This window comes from Quercus suber, unplaced genomic scaffold, assembly GCF_002906115.3.
Source record: "Quercus suber isolate HL8 unplaced genomic scaffold, Cork oak 2.0 scaffold_498, whole genome shotgun sequence".
NCBI classification, from domain to species: Eukaryota; Viridiplantae; Streptophyta; class Magnoliopsida; order Fagales; family Fagaceae; genus Quercus; species Quercus suber.
In genome coordinates this window covers 353,023-369,675 of record NW_027069947.1, presented here as the reverse complement: position 1 = coordinate 369,675, position 16,653 = coordinate 353,023, and the positions used below count along the sequence as shown (strand labels likewise).

At 32.2% G+C, this 16,653-nt stretch overlaps 2 protein-coding genes across 2 annotated transcripts; one reads left to right on the top strand and one right to left on the bottom strand.

Moving 5' to 3' along the window:
• Nucleotides 1–3,397: 3,397 nt before the first annotated feature.
• Nucleotides 3,398–8,506, top strand: LOC112034003 (E3 ubiquitin-protein ligase BOI). The gene is made up of 5 exons (XM_024066786.2): nt 3,398–3,766; nt 3,866–3,924; nt 5,468–5,650; nt 6,954–7,315; nt 7,848–8,506. The coding sequence occupies exons 3-5, from the start codon at nt 5,545–5,547 to the stop codon at nt 8,397–8,399; spliced, it is 1,020 nt and encodes a 339-aa protein (XP_023922554.1). The 5' UTR covers nt 3,398–3,766; nt 3,866–3,924; nt 5,468–5,544; the 3' UTR covers nt 8,400–8,506.
• Nucleotides 8,507–14,328: 5,822 nt separating this feature from the next.
• On the bottom strand, nt 14,329–16,027 carry LOC136063204 (uncharacterized). Its single transcript, XM_065763231.1, has 5 exons — nt 15,852–16,027; nt 15,571–15,712; nt 15,415–15,469; nt 14,857–14,919; nt 14,329–14,745 (listed from the first exon to the last, which is right to left on the bottom strand). The coding sequence occupies exons 1-5, from the start codon at nt 16,000–16,002 to the stop codon at nt 14,668–14,670; spliced, it is 489 nt and encodes a 162-aa protein (XP_065619303.1). The 5' UTR covers nt 16,003–16,027; the 3' UTR covers nt 14,329–14,667.
• Between the last annotated feature and the right edge of the window lie 626 nt (nt 16,028–16,653).

Below are 16,653 nucleotides of genomic sequence, written 5' to 3'. Positions count from 1 at the left end.
TTTGATAAACATGTATTAAGAAGTTAACTAGTCACCAAATTGAACTTTGTGCATACCTCGTGAATGAATGATGGACCTTCACAGTCACACAAAGCTCGTCGTTTTGCTCACCCGCCAAAATTACCCGCCAAGAAAAAAAAAACAAAAGGTTTGTGGGACCCAAATTAATATTAGCAGTTAGCCAAAACCAACTCCAACTCCTTAACCTCTTTCCTCGCTTTTATATTAAATTCTTGTCGATGGGCCTCGTACCAACCATCACGACAAAAAGTGCTCATTGAAATTCATAATATTAAAAATTACTGTAATTAATAAAATTACTTTTTTTTTCTATAAAAATATTTATTTATTTCTATGTCTAATAATTTTTTGTAAAAATTTGAGAAAATGCTTCATGTTTTATTACGAGAATGCCCATATTTTGTTTTGGACAAATCTAAGCCTTATGTCATGCACACGTCTTTACATTTTGATTTTGTGTTCAAACCGTGGGAATCTAAACGCACTTGTAAAAAATAAAAAAAGAATATTGATTTTCATTTTTGAAATAAAAAAAGAGTATAATACAGAATACATAATGATTATACGTTAAGAAAAAAGGTCAATGTGATTGAGTGAAATGTTATAACTTGTAGCTCTACCTAACTTGAACATAATTAAAACGTATATAAAAATTAATGTTATATTGTTTTTTAAGTTGGGTCTATATATATATATATATATACACATTTAATATGTTACAATATTTAATATTTTTCAATTATATTAATATTTTGTTAAATTCATTTTTGGTCATAACTTGTAAATTCTTTGTTTGATTATTTTACAGGTGCATTGCCTGCATTCCAGTTAGCTCCTTATCCTCAAATAGGAGATTTGGATTTGAAACTAGCCTACACAGAGGGAGAAAAATTATTAATGCCTTAATCTAATGATAAAAAGTAGTAATTATCATGTCACATACGCTCTAAATTTCAAATTTTATCACATGACTATCTATAAAATATTGTTATTCTTCCTTATTAAATTGACATAGTCACATAGATATAACATAATTTACCACCAAATACAAAACTTACCTTTTAAAGAAAATATTTATAAAAGTATCAGTACTTTTCCCACATATGGTTTGAGACTTTTTTTTTTTTTAAATCATGTATCTCTCGAGATTCTTTTTATTAGTTTTTGTTACACATCATTGTTTAAAAACGTGGTAAAAGTGTTTTCCCCCCTTAAATTAATTTCCTTTTTTTCTCTCTCTTTCTTTTTCTAAGGTTTCAATGAGAGGAGAGTTACTCTCATCTCCCTCCGTCACTTACTTGTGATTGACGCAAGTGATATGAAGGGGTTAGTTTTGTCATCTCCAATTTCTCGAGGGTTAATAACATGAAATTAAGAGTTCTGAGACTTTGAAAGTCCATTTGAAATTAACTCAAAGCCCAATAATGGATCTTTTGCATTTTGCACCCCCTTTTCTTGGAACCTCCTTTGATTTTTTGTGTTTCAAAGTTTTGTACTTGGTTGTTAATTGATCTATTTGTTTAGTGAATTTGGTTACGGGTAGTGATGGGTCGATGCATGGTGGTTTAATGGAGGAAGTGGTATGATGGTCTTATAAGTTTATGAATTAAGTATTGATAATGAGATAACTATAGGTGCTGATTTTAGGTGGTTTATGGAGTAGTCGTGGTGCTTGTGCGTATAACTTTTGCTTGGTTGTACCGTTGCATATGGTTTAGATAGGGAGTATGTTTTAGAATATTGTTAGAGAGAGAGAGAGAGAGAGAGAGAGAGAGAGGTTGCATTGAAATAATATTGGGGGGGGGGGGGTAGTTTATTTTTTTGAAATAGCTTAGAAGTGAGTTTTGAAAGCATATCATAGAACCTTAAAAGGTTAAAATATCAACTTTTAAATTACGTGTGGGCAAAACTAAAATTTAGGCTAGGTGAATTATTATTTTCCTTATTTATAATTTAAAATAACACTTCATTTATTTCAATAAAATAATGTTTTTCAATATATAGGTAGATAGTGGAGGACGGAGGGATCAACTTCAAACTACAGACATATAGCACCATTAGGATGGTATTACCATTGAGTTATCACTTGAATCTCAATGACATACAAGGTTAATTGAGTGAAACGTCGTTGAATTTTGAAGAGCGGAAAATATTTATTGAACGGTGACATATTCAACAAGCCAATCATTGATTGAGAACTGATTTTTTTTTCAAATGACATTTTTTCTTAATCTAGTATTTTTCTATTTAATTTGTTGCATAGATTTGAAAGTTTGAGTTTGTTTTCCTACTTGAGGTTTTCAAATAACAGAAATTTTTTTCGCTGTTTGTTTTCTTGAATGAAGGTATTAGTTTATGTAATTAATTATTTCGAATTATAACAAATATTATTGACTTTCATATTGACCAAACAAAGGGAAAAAAAATTCTTACTCATTTCTAAATTTGTAATCAAAGATTAGAAAATAAGTCACTTTTCCAAGAAATGAATAATTCATCTAAATACTTTTTTTTTCTTTTTTTTTTTATGAATGGATGTACATATAATGATTAATCTTCCATTGTTTTGATATTTGAAATAATTATAATGCGTAATTCAATCCTATGTTTAGGGAAAATTGATCATACAAAAACTTGTCTAGTGTAACAACAAATAAATTACATGCTAAAATTTTCAATCAAAACACTTAATAAATTGGATGAATCTTCCTCCAAATTGATTGGAAGGTAAACCTCTATTTCTTTTTAGAGAATCATTCGAGGGTATACTTTATCCTCACTTAAATTGTAAAGATAAAAGAATATAAATGAAAGGAAAAAAAAAAGGGGGGGCAATATGGTCCTCTAGAAGAGACCAGAATGGATAAGCAATTAAATATTTTCAAAGACGTTGGTGGTGGGAGTGGATGACACTGTAGGTACTCTCTGGCAGTAAGTAGTGAAAGAACAAACAAAAAATTGTGAGGTGTATGAAAATTGAATGAGTACGGAAACAAAATTTAAGAGAAAGAGAGAGAAAGAAAAGTGATAAAGTCTATATTGTCTATGCCTATGGTTATGACTCTGAATGAGTCTCACGACTCATGAATCAATGAATATGACTATAACACATGCACCGGGATTCCAGAAAACTGCTCCCCTCTCCTTCCGATGTGGGATTGGGTCCCACCCCTATCTCCTCTGTTAATTCGGACGTTTTTATTTTTAATATTTGTGTTTTTTAAAACCCACCGTGCCACTATTCCTTACTTTTCTTGCTTTTATTTTTTATTTTTTTTGTGTTTTTTGAAAACTGAAAAGTTAAATACAGAACAGAACAAACTGCAACAAAATAAAAGAAAAACCAAAAACCAAAAACCAAAAAAAAACCAAAAAAAAAACAAAAAAGAAAGTAAGAAAGTAAAGAAAGTAAGAACGGAAATCGGTTTGCGTAACCACTACCACCGATTCTTTGATTCATTCATTCATTCTTTGATTCATTCATTTCATCCATTCTCTCTCTCTCTCTTTCTTTATTTCTTTAACACACTCCTCCTACTCTCACCGCACCATTCTTTCATCAACTCCAACCATTACTTACTCTCTCTCTTTCTCTTTCTCTTTCTCTCTCTGTCAGTTATCATACACCTCTGTGACCCATCTGGCTCTCTAAGTTCTTTCTTGCATTTTCCCAGATCGTTTTGATGGAACATCATTTTTGATCGTTCCCTCTTACCCTCCTTACCAAAAAGCTTGCATTTTTAAGGTATCTATCTACTTCACGTGCTATCTTCTTGTTCTTTTCTGTTGGGTATTTTTTTTTATACGTTTCTATGGTGGATTGAGAGTTGTGGTGGGATTACAGGATCTGGGGCATTCCTTGTCTTTCTTGAGAGTGCATCAAACAGGCTGCTTTATCTCAAGGTAACTTGGATTATGATGTTTTAGTATTTAGATTGCTTTTTATATGAACATTTGTGTGTGGATTCTCATATGTTTTTACAGATTGACCACAATCTTGGAGGAAATCTATTATCTTGCATAGTATGAGATTTTTTTTTTCCTTTCTTTCCTTTCTTCTGTCTGTTTATGTCATCTGAAAATTTTTGGTCAACTCACTTTTCTGATTACTAGATTCTCTCATCTTTGGTGTGAAGAAAATATTTTCAAGTTCTAATCTTGATTATTCAGCAAAACAAAAAAGTTCATTCTTTTGGGTTCTAATCTCTCTGTATATCTACTTCCCTCTATATGTCTAATTCACCTTTCTGGGTATCATGGATCCCTTGTCTCTCTCTAGTTTGCAATTGGGTTTATCTTATATGCATCTGACTTTCTCAATCTTGACCACCATGACGTTTTATTTCTTTTCTTTTTTTATAAGCTTATCAGCTCTTATCTTTTAAACTTGCTTTTGCTCATGTGTTTTCCTTTTTGTTTGTAAGTCAATGGATTATCTGTTTAATATTTAATAATGTGTATATGTTATTTTTGTGTGTATATATGTATATATATACTTTTTACCTTTTTGGCAGTGTGGTTTATGGATTTCTTTGATTTCAAAGAATTAAATGGAATGTTTATGAATTTTTGGCAATATGCTATTTTTAGGTTTTGATAGTGCCACATAAAGAGCTGTGTTTTACATGTTATCTTAGAGTGGAGATGTTGTTTTTGGTCCCATCGTACTACTCCGGTTGGAAACCTAAGGCTGACTTCTTCATTCTTTTGTTTGTATGGTTATATTTATTAACATCTAAGTTTGTTAAATGGGTGAGAAATTCATCAAGTAGATTCAGATTTTATATAAAGAAGCCTTTGCTGAAGTTTTGGAATTTAATTATTTATGGTGTCACATTCTGTTTGCATGCTCATGAGGGCAAATATAATTTTTTTTTTTTTTTTTTTTTTTACAATAGTAAACTCACTGCACAGAAATGAATACAAACCAATCAAATGGAAAAACTAACAGAATTAGGGAAGTCAAACAAAGAGAGACAATGCGTAAACTATGCATAGCAATAACAACTTATCTTTAATTGCTAGCTAGCAGTGTATCTCTAATGTCAAATGGAAAACTATATTGCACTTGGTAGGTTTGAATTGTATTGTAGTCATTGAAAATTCTCATCCATAGCCTGTCTCTAACTTTTTATGGGTTTTACCTCTAATGCTTATGGATTATTTGAAATTAATGTCAAATGTTTTAGGTGTATCCCATAAGCTGTCTTCCAAACACTATGAATGAGATACAAATTTGTGAGTGTCTTGAATTATGCATCAAGACTAAAGCCTTAGATGATGAACCTAGCATGTATTGTATATGATCATTTCTTGAGAAGGAACCAGTCATTTTCGTGAATTTGTTCTTTGTATATAAGGTTTTCTGCCTGCATTCTTTAGAATTGCTAGAATATCGGCTGTTTCTAGCTTGTCATATTAAAACATTTTCCTCTTTTTTTGGCAGGTAGGATTTCCACTAGTTATTTTACTCTAGTTCTTCAGGAGCAAGTAAAAAGAGGAATTTATTTTTCTTTGAGGAAAATGTTGGGAGGCAACAATGGCAATCCTGTGCATCCTGCTTTCCTTGATGAGAATCGTTTCCAGTTTCAGACTGATGCATCAAATAAGCTGCAGTTATTTGGCAGTCGTGAGTTCTCTTCTGCATTTGTTAGTGCAGTTATAATGCTTTGAATGTCATGACTCTATTCAATGCATGCTATTATGTTTATCATATTGCTTATGGTATTGTTATAAGCTTTTATTGGGGATCTTTTGCCTTCATGCTGGAGTGTATTTTTGGATTCATAGGTTGATTAATAAGTACTGTAATTTTTCCTGATTATCATTTATAAAATTGCTTTCCTATTAGAGATGGAAAGTGGAAACAGAACCCATCCTTCCTATCTGTGCCTCATTTATGATGACACAGAGTGGCACATTGGTGGAAACCATTCTTGTTTTTTGTTTTATAGAATTTTTCCCTATCATCACCACCGTCACTCATCATCATCGCAAAATGTCTGTATTTGACCTTCTTTTACAAGCAGTCAGGATTTATTAACTTTTGAGATAAGGTTATGAGATTAAATAGTAGTGCAAAATGAATATTTTTAAAATTTAGATAAGTCAACCTTAGAAAAGAGGATAATAACATCATATCGACATGAATATTCTTTTACCGTTTTCTTTTTTGAATTTTTTTCCATATCTTCATCAACATTGCAGTTACTTTTTTGGAGTTTCTTTTACCTGTGACCAAAATCTTTATGCTTAAAGATGGATATGTTGGCATATTCTCTTTGAGAAATAAACAAAATAAAAAATTCTGTTATTCTTATGCTAGAAAGAGGTCTTTGTTACTGAAACTTTTTATTTTTTTTGTCTTTTGAAGTACTTATACTAATATCAATATTATCATCTTTTGGTCACAAATAATTGATCTTGGGTACCTGACACCAATATTACTAGTATTTGGAGCCTTGTTTTGGATGTAAATCAAACTAGAAAATCTGATTTATATTTGAAAGTAGATGAATACAAAATACTAATGAGACATTAAGCAAGTTTCTTAATAGGATCAAACCAGTAATATTTAATTTGTTATGCATAAGTTACAACATGTCCATTGTAGTTATCAAAATTTCATTGCCACTATCTAGAGCCTACCTCTTGCCAGCTATGAGCATAGAACTCATGTGAATAAAGCTGAGATGAGATGAAATATGACCATCATTTAACATAAATTTTCCAATATGATAAGAGGAAAAGATCACTTGCTCAGTTGGTTCTAAATATATACACTTCTTGTGTATTGGACTGCATGGTAATTTTTTTTTTCCTTCCTTTTATATTTGTAATTTAATAGTCATATTTCCTCTTTTCCTTTTCTATATTTTCTGAAATGTAGTCACTGGTCTCTAGGCATAATGAATATGCATGTTATGATGCAGTGCCAGCTGGATGTAGTGTTGATCCGGTAAATTATTTTGGAAATGAGCATATTACTCCTATGCTTCGGCCAAATAAACGAGGCAGGGAAATGGAAGATATCTCAAGGCAGCAAAAACTTCAGATATCCTTAAATTACAATGCCTGTCAAGATGAAGTTGATCGCTCAGCAAGCATTCCAAACCCGAATGCTGTATCAACAGGGTTACGATTATCATATGATGATGATGAACGAAATTCGTCTGTAACTTCTGCAAGTGGAAGTATGACGGCTGCACCATCAATCATCTTGTCCCTTGGTGACAATATTAGGACTGAGCTTGATCGGCAGAAAGAAGAGTTTGACCAGTATATCAAAATTCAGGTATTGCTCCCCCCTATGTAATCGTATAAATATACATGTCGTACCAGTTTAGTGCCAAATGATTCTGGGTAACTGTTTAATTATAGACGATTGCTTTGCAACAGCTGTTCAATCATTGACAAAGTCTTTTTAATTTACTTTCCCCCATTCTTGATTTTATTGGCCAAAAGAAATTATTGATCTGTTTTTCCTGTTGAATTATAACCTTGTGTCATTTCAATTCTTTCTTTCCTAGTCAATTTGATTTTCTTCAATGAAATCCAAATCTGCTGACATTGGTATCTCAAATGAAGAATCCCCTTTGAAATAGTATACTTTAGATGTAAATATTTTGATGGCATCAATGTTGTATCTTGGAGACCTGGCTGGAGGATTATGAATGATGGTTTTCGGTGCTCTAGCATCTGTACACTATACTTTCATACTTGACTAAAACGGAATTTTCAAGCTGATTTTATAATATTCTTGTGATCATTTTCTGCTTTTTTTTTTTAGTACATTTGAAATAATCTTTTCGTTACTTTTCAACCAGGAGGAACACTTGGCAAAAGGGGTGAGGGACTTGAAGCAGAGACACATGGCTTCTTTCCTTGCCACTATAGAGAAAGGCGTAAGTAAAAAGTTACGTGAGAAAGAAATAGAAATAGATAACATGAACCGTAAGAACAAGGAACTGGTAGAGAAAATAAAGCAGGTAGCCATTGAAGCCCAGAATTGGCACTATAGAGCAAAGTACAATGAGTCGATTGTCAATGTCCTGAAGAGCAATCTCCAGCAGGCAATATCACAGGGCGCAGAACAAGGGAAGGAAGGATTTGGAGACAGTGAAGTTGATGATACTGCCTCATATATCGACCCAAACAACTACCTCAGCATTCCAGGTGGGCCTTCAAAATCTATTTCCAGGAATTACCAAGGCTTGAAGGAGCACATGACTTGCAGGGCATGCAAGGCAAGGGAGGTGTCTATGTTATTGATGCCTTGTAGGCACTTGTGTTTATGCAAGGACTGTGATGGGTTAATTAGTGCCTGTCCTGTATGCCAGTTGATGAAAACTGGTAGTTTCCAAGTGTACCTAGCCTAAATTATACCATGAAAATGAAAAATCAATTACTCTACATCCCTGAAATTGTGAATCATATGTGGGGAACCAATTATGTTCATAAATAGAGCACGTGTGATTTTTCTGTAGATACTTCCTTGTCTCTCTCTCCCTCTCATCTAGTGGATGTGAAACTAATGAGAAAAAGTTGGCATATCATAATCAACTAGGTGAACAATAAAAAATGTGAGCATTTTTATTGGCAAAGGAAAAAGCATATTTTGTGAATGTCATGTTGTTTGAGTTAATCTGGTATGCTTTTCACGTTTAATTTAATGAGTATACAAGGAAAGGCTGAGGGCCTCTGACAATGATTGGCTTGTTTCACCTATATTAGGACAGAGTTTACCCTTAATTCTTGGTGGAAAATCCTTTCAACCCCACTATAGGACTCAAGTCACTCAAATGACAATCCGATAATCTGCGTGTATTATTGGTAGCATGACATATTTAATGAGTCGTTTGACTTATTTAATTAATTTGATTAGCCAAATGATTTAAGGGACGTGCAAACGAGTATTTTTAGAGTATTAATTAATAATTCAGTTAAATAAAGTTTTCACGGGGAAAAAAAAAACAATTAATGTATTGATAGTTTTTTTCATTTTTCATAAAAGTGATATCAAAATTTTCTTAAAATAGATTATTAATCAATGCATTAAGAGCACTTGTTAGCATTTTTCATGATTTAATACATGAAGAAGTTTTTATTAATAACCATATGATGTATTATCTGAGATTCCTAATAAAAATTAGGCCTTATAAATCGTAGTTGCACAAATTAAGTGGCATTTCTTTTTGGTAGCAAGTAGCTATACCTTCCTAGTGCCAAGCAGCTACCATTTATAAAAGAAAATTTTCTTTTTGGTAACAAGCAGCTTTTTTTTTGAGAATCTGGTAGCAAGTAGTTATACTTACCTAGTGACAGGCAGGTACCATTTATAAAAGACACATGTAGCTTGTATAATTCCTTTATAAGTTTGGGTTTCAATTAAAACCACTAACATTTAAAATGGTTTCAAGTAGTACCCTCAAATGAATTACTGTGAACTGAAAGTAATAGAAATTCACACAAATTGTCACTAAATCCTATCTAAACACACACACACACACACAAATCCTTCCATGTGAAATAAATACATCCAATATACCATCTGACCTTATAGAGATGTGAAATTATACTATTGTCACCAAAACATTTACAATAAAATTACATATTATGCTCATGTCTAAATCAAATCATATTATACACTATAATAAAATTTTGTCATCCATTGTGGTTGGACTAAATGGACACCTTTATTTTTATTTTTATTTTTTCCTTTCCTTTCTACTTGTGCTCCTTATGTCATTTGGATACTATAAAGTATATTAAATAATCAGTAAAATAATTAGCATACTTAAGGTTTGTTTGGGATCCATTTATTTTACTGAAATTAAAATTTTTTTATTGAAAGTACTGTAAATAAAGGTAAAAGTTACTTAAAATAGTATAGTGGGACCCATAAATAGTACCAAAAAATGCAGTAAGACCCATAAATAGTAGTAAAAATAAACTGAATAGTAAAATAAGTTGACAAAATTAATCATGTCAAACGGACACTTATTGCAAGGAAACTCTATCATTTAATTTTCAAATACTTAAAAAGAAATACTTCTCTGAATAAATTATACTACCAAAAGATTTGAAATATTTAAAACAAGTTCCATTATTTATTTTATATCATTTAAATGGTTATCATAATGATTTGTTGAATAAGAAATCTAGAATTCAATTCCCGTCTACACCAAAAACTGATTGGTGTCTTGGTCTGATGATAAAGAACTATTATCAAGAGCAGGGTTAAAACTATCTTAAAAAAAAAAAAAAAAAAAAGGAAAAAATAAAAAAAAAAAAGGGCTGAGTTTTAACTCATTAACATATTTTGCTTGAGATGAAATTTTTTTTGTTAAAGTTTCATTAAGTTTGGAAATACTATTCCAATTAACCAAAATCTCTACAAATTAGGAGAAGTTTCATTATTTATTTAAAATTATTTCAGTCATCAATCATAAATTTTTTGTTACAACAACAAAAGTTGGGTCTGACAATTGTGCCTGCTATAAGTACATTAAAAATAATAAAATAATTTGCTCTAACTTAAACTTTTATCAAAGTTTTAAGAAACTTGGTACTACTCTGATTAAAATTAAATATAAAAAATTTCAAGAAATATAAAGGAAATTTATTTATTTTAATAGTAATATATTAAAATAAATTGATATACAGGATATGCTTTCGTCACGTAATTTGAAATAACTTTTGTCATTTTATTTTTATTATCTATGTTACCGTTCAATTTAGATTATATTATTAAAATATGTTCTTAGTTTGTATATGAATTTTCTTAATCTGTGCACTGCACAGATATAATACTAGTTATTATTATTATTATTATTATTATTATTATTTTAAATATAATACTAGTTTATTATAAACTTGAGACATATTCAATCAGACCAATTTAATCGAACACTTATGTATACAATTACCTAGCACTAAATGTATATTATATTATAAATATTAGACATGGAATCATATCTTAATTCTATGTATATATATATATACACACATATTTACTTATATTAAATTATATAATCAAAATCACGCGTCCTTAATACATTTCTTTTTTTATTTTTAATTATTATTATTTTTGCTAAAGACCTGGATTTATTTCCTTAAAATAGAAAATGTTTGTTCATAATCTATTAGCACAAAGAATTCCAATATAAAGTTTCTAAAATTTCAAAATACAAAATAAAAAATATTGACAAGGTTAAAGAACAACATATCTTTAATTTAAACAAAAAATTTGGAGAGAACTCACTGCTTAGAACCAAGAGTGTCTCTTGGGTTATGGTTGCATTTGTTGTCCCAATGTATTAGAAGGGGAATAGAAAAGGATGCGAGGAAACAAAAAGAAGAGAAGTAGAGAAGAGAAGAAGCCAATGATCTCTAACCCAATTGATACCTCCTTCCCTTGTAGATGTTAGGTGTAAGGTGAGATTGTGAATTTAAGACTCATTAGATGCATGCCAATAGAGAGAGAGAGGAGATAAGAGTAGACCAAAACTTATGTGTGACCCAAATTTTGAAAGGAGAGAGGTCATGGACAAAGCTATTTTCTTGTACACAGTGTTTTCAAGAAACTTGAGGTAAAACAAGTTCAACAACTTACTAGACTCAGACCAAATCTAAAAAATTAAAATAAAAAATAAAATATATAAACTCATATTTATATATTGCAAAATACATCCAATTCATTGATTAAATACGATTCATATGATACGCATGTTTGTACCTCATGATTCATGAGCCTACTTAATATGCACTTAAGATATCCCGCCTTTAAGATTTTTTTTTGTTGCTTCTAGTTATTACGCTGAAAGGCATTACATTACAGAGAAGTGTTACGCAAAGAGTGGTTTTTATTTTTTATTATGGCAAGCCATCCTGCATCCCTTCACTTAAACTCGCTTGAATTCTGATACTTGGGCGACTCAGTTGTTGTTTGGTTGTTCTTTCAGACTCCTCAATTGGTGGCAGCTGGTATAGTTGTTTGTGGGTCAATGAGAAACGAAAAAATTGCAGGTCTTAAAGAGTGTTTTTTGGTTAGGATGACTCCATGCAAAAGCAGGGGCACCGGCTAATTAGCTCGGCTACTTAAAGGCATTTGTATTTTAAAAGCATTCACATCAGTTAGTCTAAATTCTTCTGTCTATTTTACACTAAGAACCTATTTTTTCTATTTTACACAGTCACTTTTACAAAATAACTACATTAGTCTATCTATTTTACACACTATTTCAATTTAATAATCAAACTTTTTATTATTTTTTTTACCTTTAATTTCTCCGGTTCTCTCTCATTAGCCTGTCTTGGTTTCTCCATCCTCTGTATTCTTCCCTTCCCTAATCTCCTTCCCTCAACCCATAAAAGAATACATGTGGTCTCTCTCTTGCAACCTGATCTCCGTCCTCTGTTTCTCAATCTGACCTAGCCAAAACCCCACTAATCTTTGTCAACCCACCATTAATCTCCATTCTCTGTTTCTCAATATGACCCATGCATTTGGAACAACAAAGTTGTGGACCTTCTCACGAAACCCAAAACAAAAACTTAGAAACTGCTGTCTTCTCAAATTCACTCCTCTCCTCTTCCCCTCTCTCTTCTGATCTCTCCCTTTTGTTAAACCCTTCTTCTCTTCAATCAAATTTTCTTTCTTTGTTTCTTTCTTGTTCCTTTGGTTTAGGCTTTAAAGTTAGGCATCTATGGAGACCCAATCAGAGGGTAACAACCAAGACAGCATAGGTCGAATGAAGACCCAATCAGAGGGTTTTTTGGGTTGAGGTGAAATGGGTTTTCTAGATTGAGGCAAAGCAGGATTTCTGGGTTTTTTGGGTTTCCTTTGAATTTGGTTTGTGTTTTTGTTTATTTTGGGTTGATTTTTTTGTTGATTTTAGTTTAATTTTTTGTTGATTTTTGGGTCAATTTTGTGTTAAATTGTAAGCTGTTGTGATTGGCTACAGTTGTGATGGGGGGTGTTGCTAGGTTGTGGTGGTGGGTGGTGCTGTTGCAGTGGTGGTTGGACAATGGTTGGTGGTCGATCAGTTTTGTCCCATTTAGAGGAAGAGAGAGAGAGAGAGAGAGAGAAGTCAGATGGAGAAAGAAGAGAGGTGAGAGAAAAAAATATATAAAATAATGATATGCACAGCTACAGTAATACACAGTTACTGTAATAGATGTGTAAATATACACACTTATGCACCCACTGATGTGGGCTGTTTTTGAACAAAAATGTGTAAATTTAAGCACTTTTTCTATTATACCCACTGATGCAATTGCTCTAAGGTTGTCATCACTAATGCTGTGTATCTGGAAAACGTATAGAAATATAGCCAAGCAGCCATTGCAAAGTCATTATCTGGCACTATCTTGAACCTGTACCTACTTTTTTTATTGGTAATTACACATGCATCCAGTAGTTTATATAATCCCACCACCTCATCCTCCACCTTACTCTTACAAAGTGAGCAAGTGCCATATATTTAAGAAAATGACTCTTAAACCTGTACCTACTGACTCTTTAAAGAACTATCTTACAAAGTGAGCTAGTCCTGTTTAAGTTAGAAACTGTTGACTCTAAAACCTGTACCTAGTTACTCTTTAAAGAACTCTCTTACAAAGTGAGCAATGCCATTTAAATTAGAACTCATTTATTCTTGAACCTGTATCTACTTACTCCTTAAAGAACTCTCTCACAGAGTGAGCGATGCCATTTAAGTTGGAACTCATTGACTCTTAAACCTATACCTACTTGCTCTTTAAAGATTTTTTTGGCAAATTTTGAAGGAGATTCTAACTAAACTTCTCTTATAGCCTTCTAATTCTTGTGCTTAATATAATAAATTAATCTCTGGGATTTAATAGCCATTTTGAGTCATTCTCAAGTACCATCTCACTGCATATGCACAGTTAATTTTTACAATTTTTATACATAGCACTTCAAGTCCCGGCTATGTGCACTCTATGCACTTCTGCATAGATCAATTAATGCCATATCTTTTTTTAGGAGAGAGAGAGCGAGAGATGAGGGTGGGGGAATGTGTAACATCTAATACTATGTCAATGACACAGAGGGAAGCCGAAAAAGGGGAAAGCTGAAGAGCAGATGTCATGACATTATTACTGAAAACAAATGTTTCAGGAAAACCATTCAAAAATCATTGAAAAATTAGAGCATATGTCCCATGAAAAAGCAGAATAGAGAGGCTCCAATATAGGCACTTATGTGTTTTTCTTTTTTTTTTTTGGTTCTAGGCATATCAAGAACTTAAATTGAGCTTGGTAGGCCACAAGGACTTGGGTAAATGATAAACAGAAGAATAGGAAATTCCTCTTCATTTTCCATAGAAATATATTGTAACCAATACATGATCTCTTTGGACTCAATTATGCAAAACTGTGTAATCTATATATCACAAAATTTTTACAATGTTGAATATTGTTCTTATGAAGACTTTAAGGATTACAAGATACACATACAGAAGGGAAAAAAGAAAAAGAAAGAGAAAAAGAAATGAGGACATAGCATTTACATTATAAAAATTTGATGGATGTAGCTTACAGGCGTGCGCATGTAGGAGGTTTAGGTGAGATGAAAAAACACCTTGTAGAAAAAACTCAGCTCTCTTCATCTTTCACAATCTGTTAGATTCTTCTTCTATTGTCTACTCGAGGTTTCTTTGATGCAGACTCAGCTTGTAGATGCTCACTACTTGATTGAATCTAGACAGAAAAAGAAATTGTTTTCAAAGTTCCACACCTAAAACAATTTTCAAAATCCAAAACTAGTGAGAAGCTTTTGGAAAAAAAAATTATGCAATAGAGGGTTATCACCTTATTGAACTTCTCCCTTACCAACCTAACTGTCCGATTCATTGATTGAGATTCAAAATAATCCTGAAATTAATTAGAAGACAGAGGCACAAATGTTAGCCCCATATCATATATAACAGCTAACTTCTACAGAATTTCACAAAAATATCCAAATTCAACTTAAGGTGTGCTATTAACCTGGAAGCCATACATATCATCCAATATATGATGTACAAAAGATTCTGTGGTATCTAACTATAACAGTTACAAGATTTATAAAAATAAATAAATGATTAGTTCAAGGATGATAAACCTCAACCATTAATTAAATAGTCACCAAAATGTAAGTCCCTTACTGACTTACAAGGAGATAACAAAGAATGGAGGTTTCTATGAGGCTATGACCATGCATGAGGAATCTTAAAAAAAACATTCCATTTCAAGTAGGATTTATTTTAAAAGAAGTTGCAATGGTGAAAGGCAATTCCTCAATTCAAAAATGCATCTTAAAGAGTGAGACTTAGTAACAGAATGAATATGTTACAACGCCAAAGCACAAGAACAGTAAAAAAAAAAAACCTTGTCAGAGGAAACTTGAGTGATTGGAGGTTTATTAACTAAATCCCTAGAGCTCCTGCAGAAAGCATAGAAAATCCATCAATTACAACAATAGGAAACAGCTGATGACAGCTCTATGGGGAAAATACAGCAGAGCAAATTTAAACAGGATACCACCTTTGGTTAGAATTTAACTGTTGGGGAATGCAGTTCATTTGTGAGGAATTTGGAAGGTAGTTGATCTCTGATGGAGTTGCAACTAGTGAAGCCTCAGTTGAAACACCTGGGATAGAACCAGGAGGCCCTTTGGATCTTGCGGCTGAGAACAGAATGATAATGCAAATAAGACACCCAAAAAAAAAAAAAAAAAAAATTCATTTGAGAAACACGAAGATGGCCCTATTGCATGCCTCACAGATACAGTTGTTAAAATCATGCCTACTATACACGAAACGTACGATTTAATCGTGCTAGGACCTCCCTTCTCCTCCCTTCTAGCTTATCCTTTGTGTCAGAGAGACTCTCAAATTGAGGTGCATATGAAACCTGCAGCCGATTCCCAAGGAAAACAAACTCGTCCAATTTTTTCTTTGCAAACCTATCAAACATAAATATTGATTCTGTTCATCCGTTATCAAGAAAATGTGGTACTCAATTTAATGTCTAGGAAGCATGGACACTTCATTTAGGTGTCATACCCATGTTATACCAGTGTTGTACCAACCATTTCATTTCATGTTATAATATTTCTGAAATTAGTCGTGTCATACCCGTGTCCGTGCTTCTTAGTTTAATCTATCTATTAACAATTCAAACCATTGGCTAGCATACTCCAAAGTACTAACTGGTTTTTACTTATTTAATCACCTGGCATGCTGACAAGGTGAAATTTGATCCAGTAAACATCAGTGAAAGGCTCCAGTCCTCTGCATCCATTGGCTTACACCTAAAGATAAAAGCAACACACAAAAAACAATCCCCACCAAAAAATAAATACTTAAAATGGCAAACAAAGATTTTAATCTGTGAAAATAATGAACAATGTGTCACAATTTGGTTTTCTCCTTGAATTACCAATTGGGTCATTCTCAGTTTCCATAATTTTGGTTTAAAAAAAAAATTGTTGAACTTACTCTTCAACATCTCCATAGGAGGAGAACAATTTGAACAAGTCATCCCCACAACCTAATGCTGGAACTTCCTCACAATCAGATACCTGCCTTAGATAAATATGCACCAAAAAAAAAAAAAAATAGTTAT

Excerpts from the sequence above, each read along its gene's own strand:
- LOC112034003 (XM_024066786.2), top strand. The coding sequence starts at position 5,545 with ATGTTGGGAGGCAACAATGGCAATCCTGTGCATCCTGCTTTCCTTGAT. Across the intron at positions 5,651-6,953 it reads GCTGCAGTTATTTGGCAGTC|TGCCAGCTGGATGTAGTGTT; the intron begins GTGAGTTCTCTT and ends GTTATGATGCAG. Across the intron at positions 7,316-7,847 it reads ACCAGTATATCAAAATTCAG|GAGGAACACTTGGCAAAAGG; the intron begins GTATTGCTCCCC and ends CTTTTCAACCAG.
- LOC136063204 (XM_065763231.1), bottom strand. The coding sequence starts at position 16,002 with ATGTTTGATAGGTTTGCAAAGAAAAAATTGGACGAGTTTGTTTTCCTT. Across the intron at positions 15,713-15,851 it reads GGTCCTAGCACGATTAAATC|CCGCAAGATCCAAAGGGCCT; the intron begins GTACGTTTCGTG and ends TTCTGTTCTCAG. Across the intron at positions 14,746-14,856 it reads TAAGGGAGAAGTTCAATAAG|ATTCAATCAAGTAGTGAGCA; the intron begins GTGATAACCCTC and ends TTTTCTGTCTAG.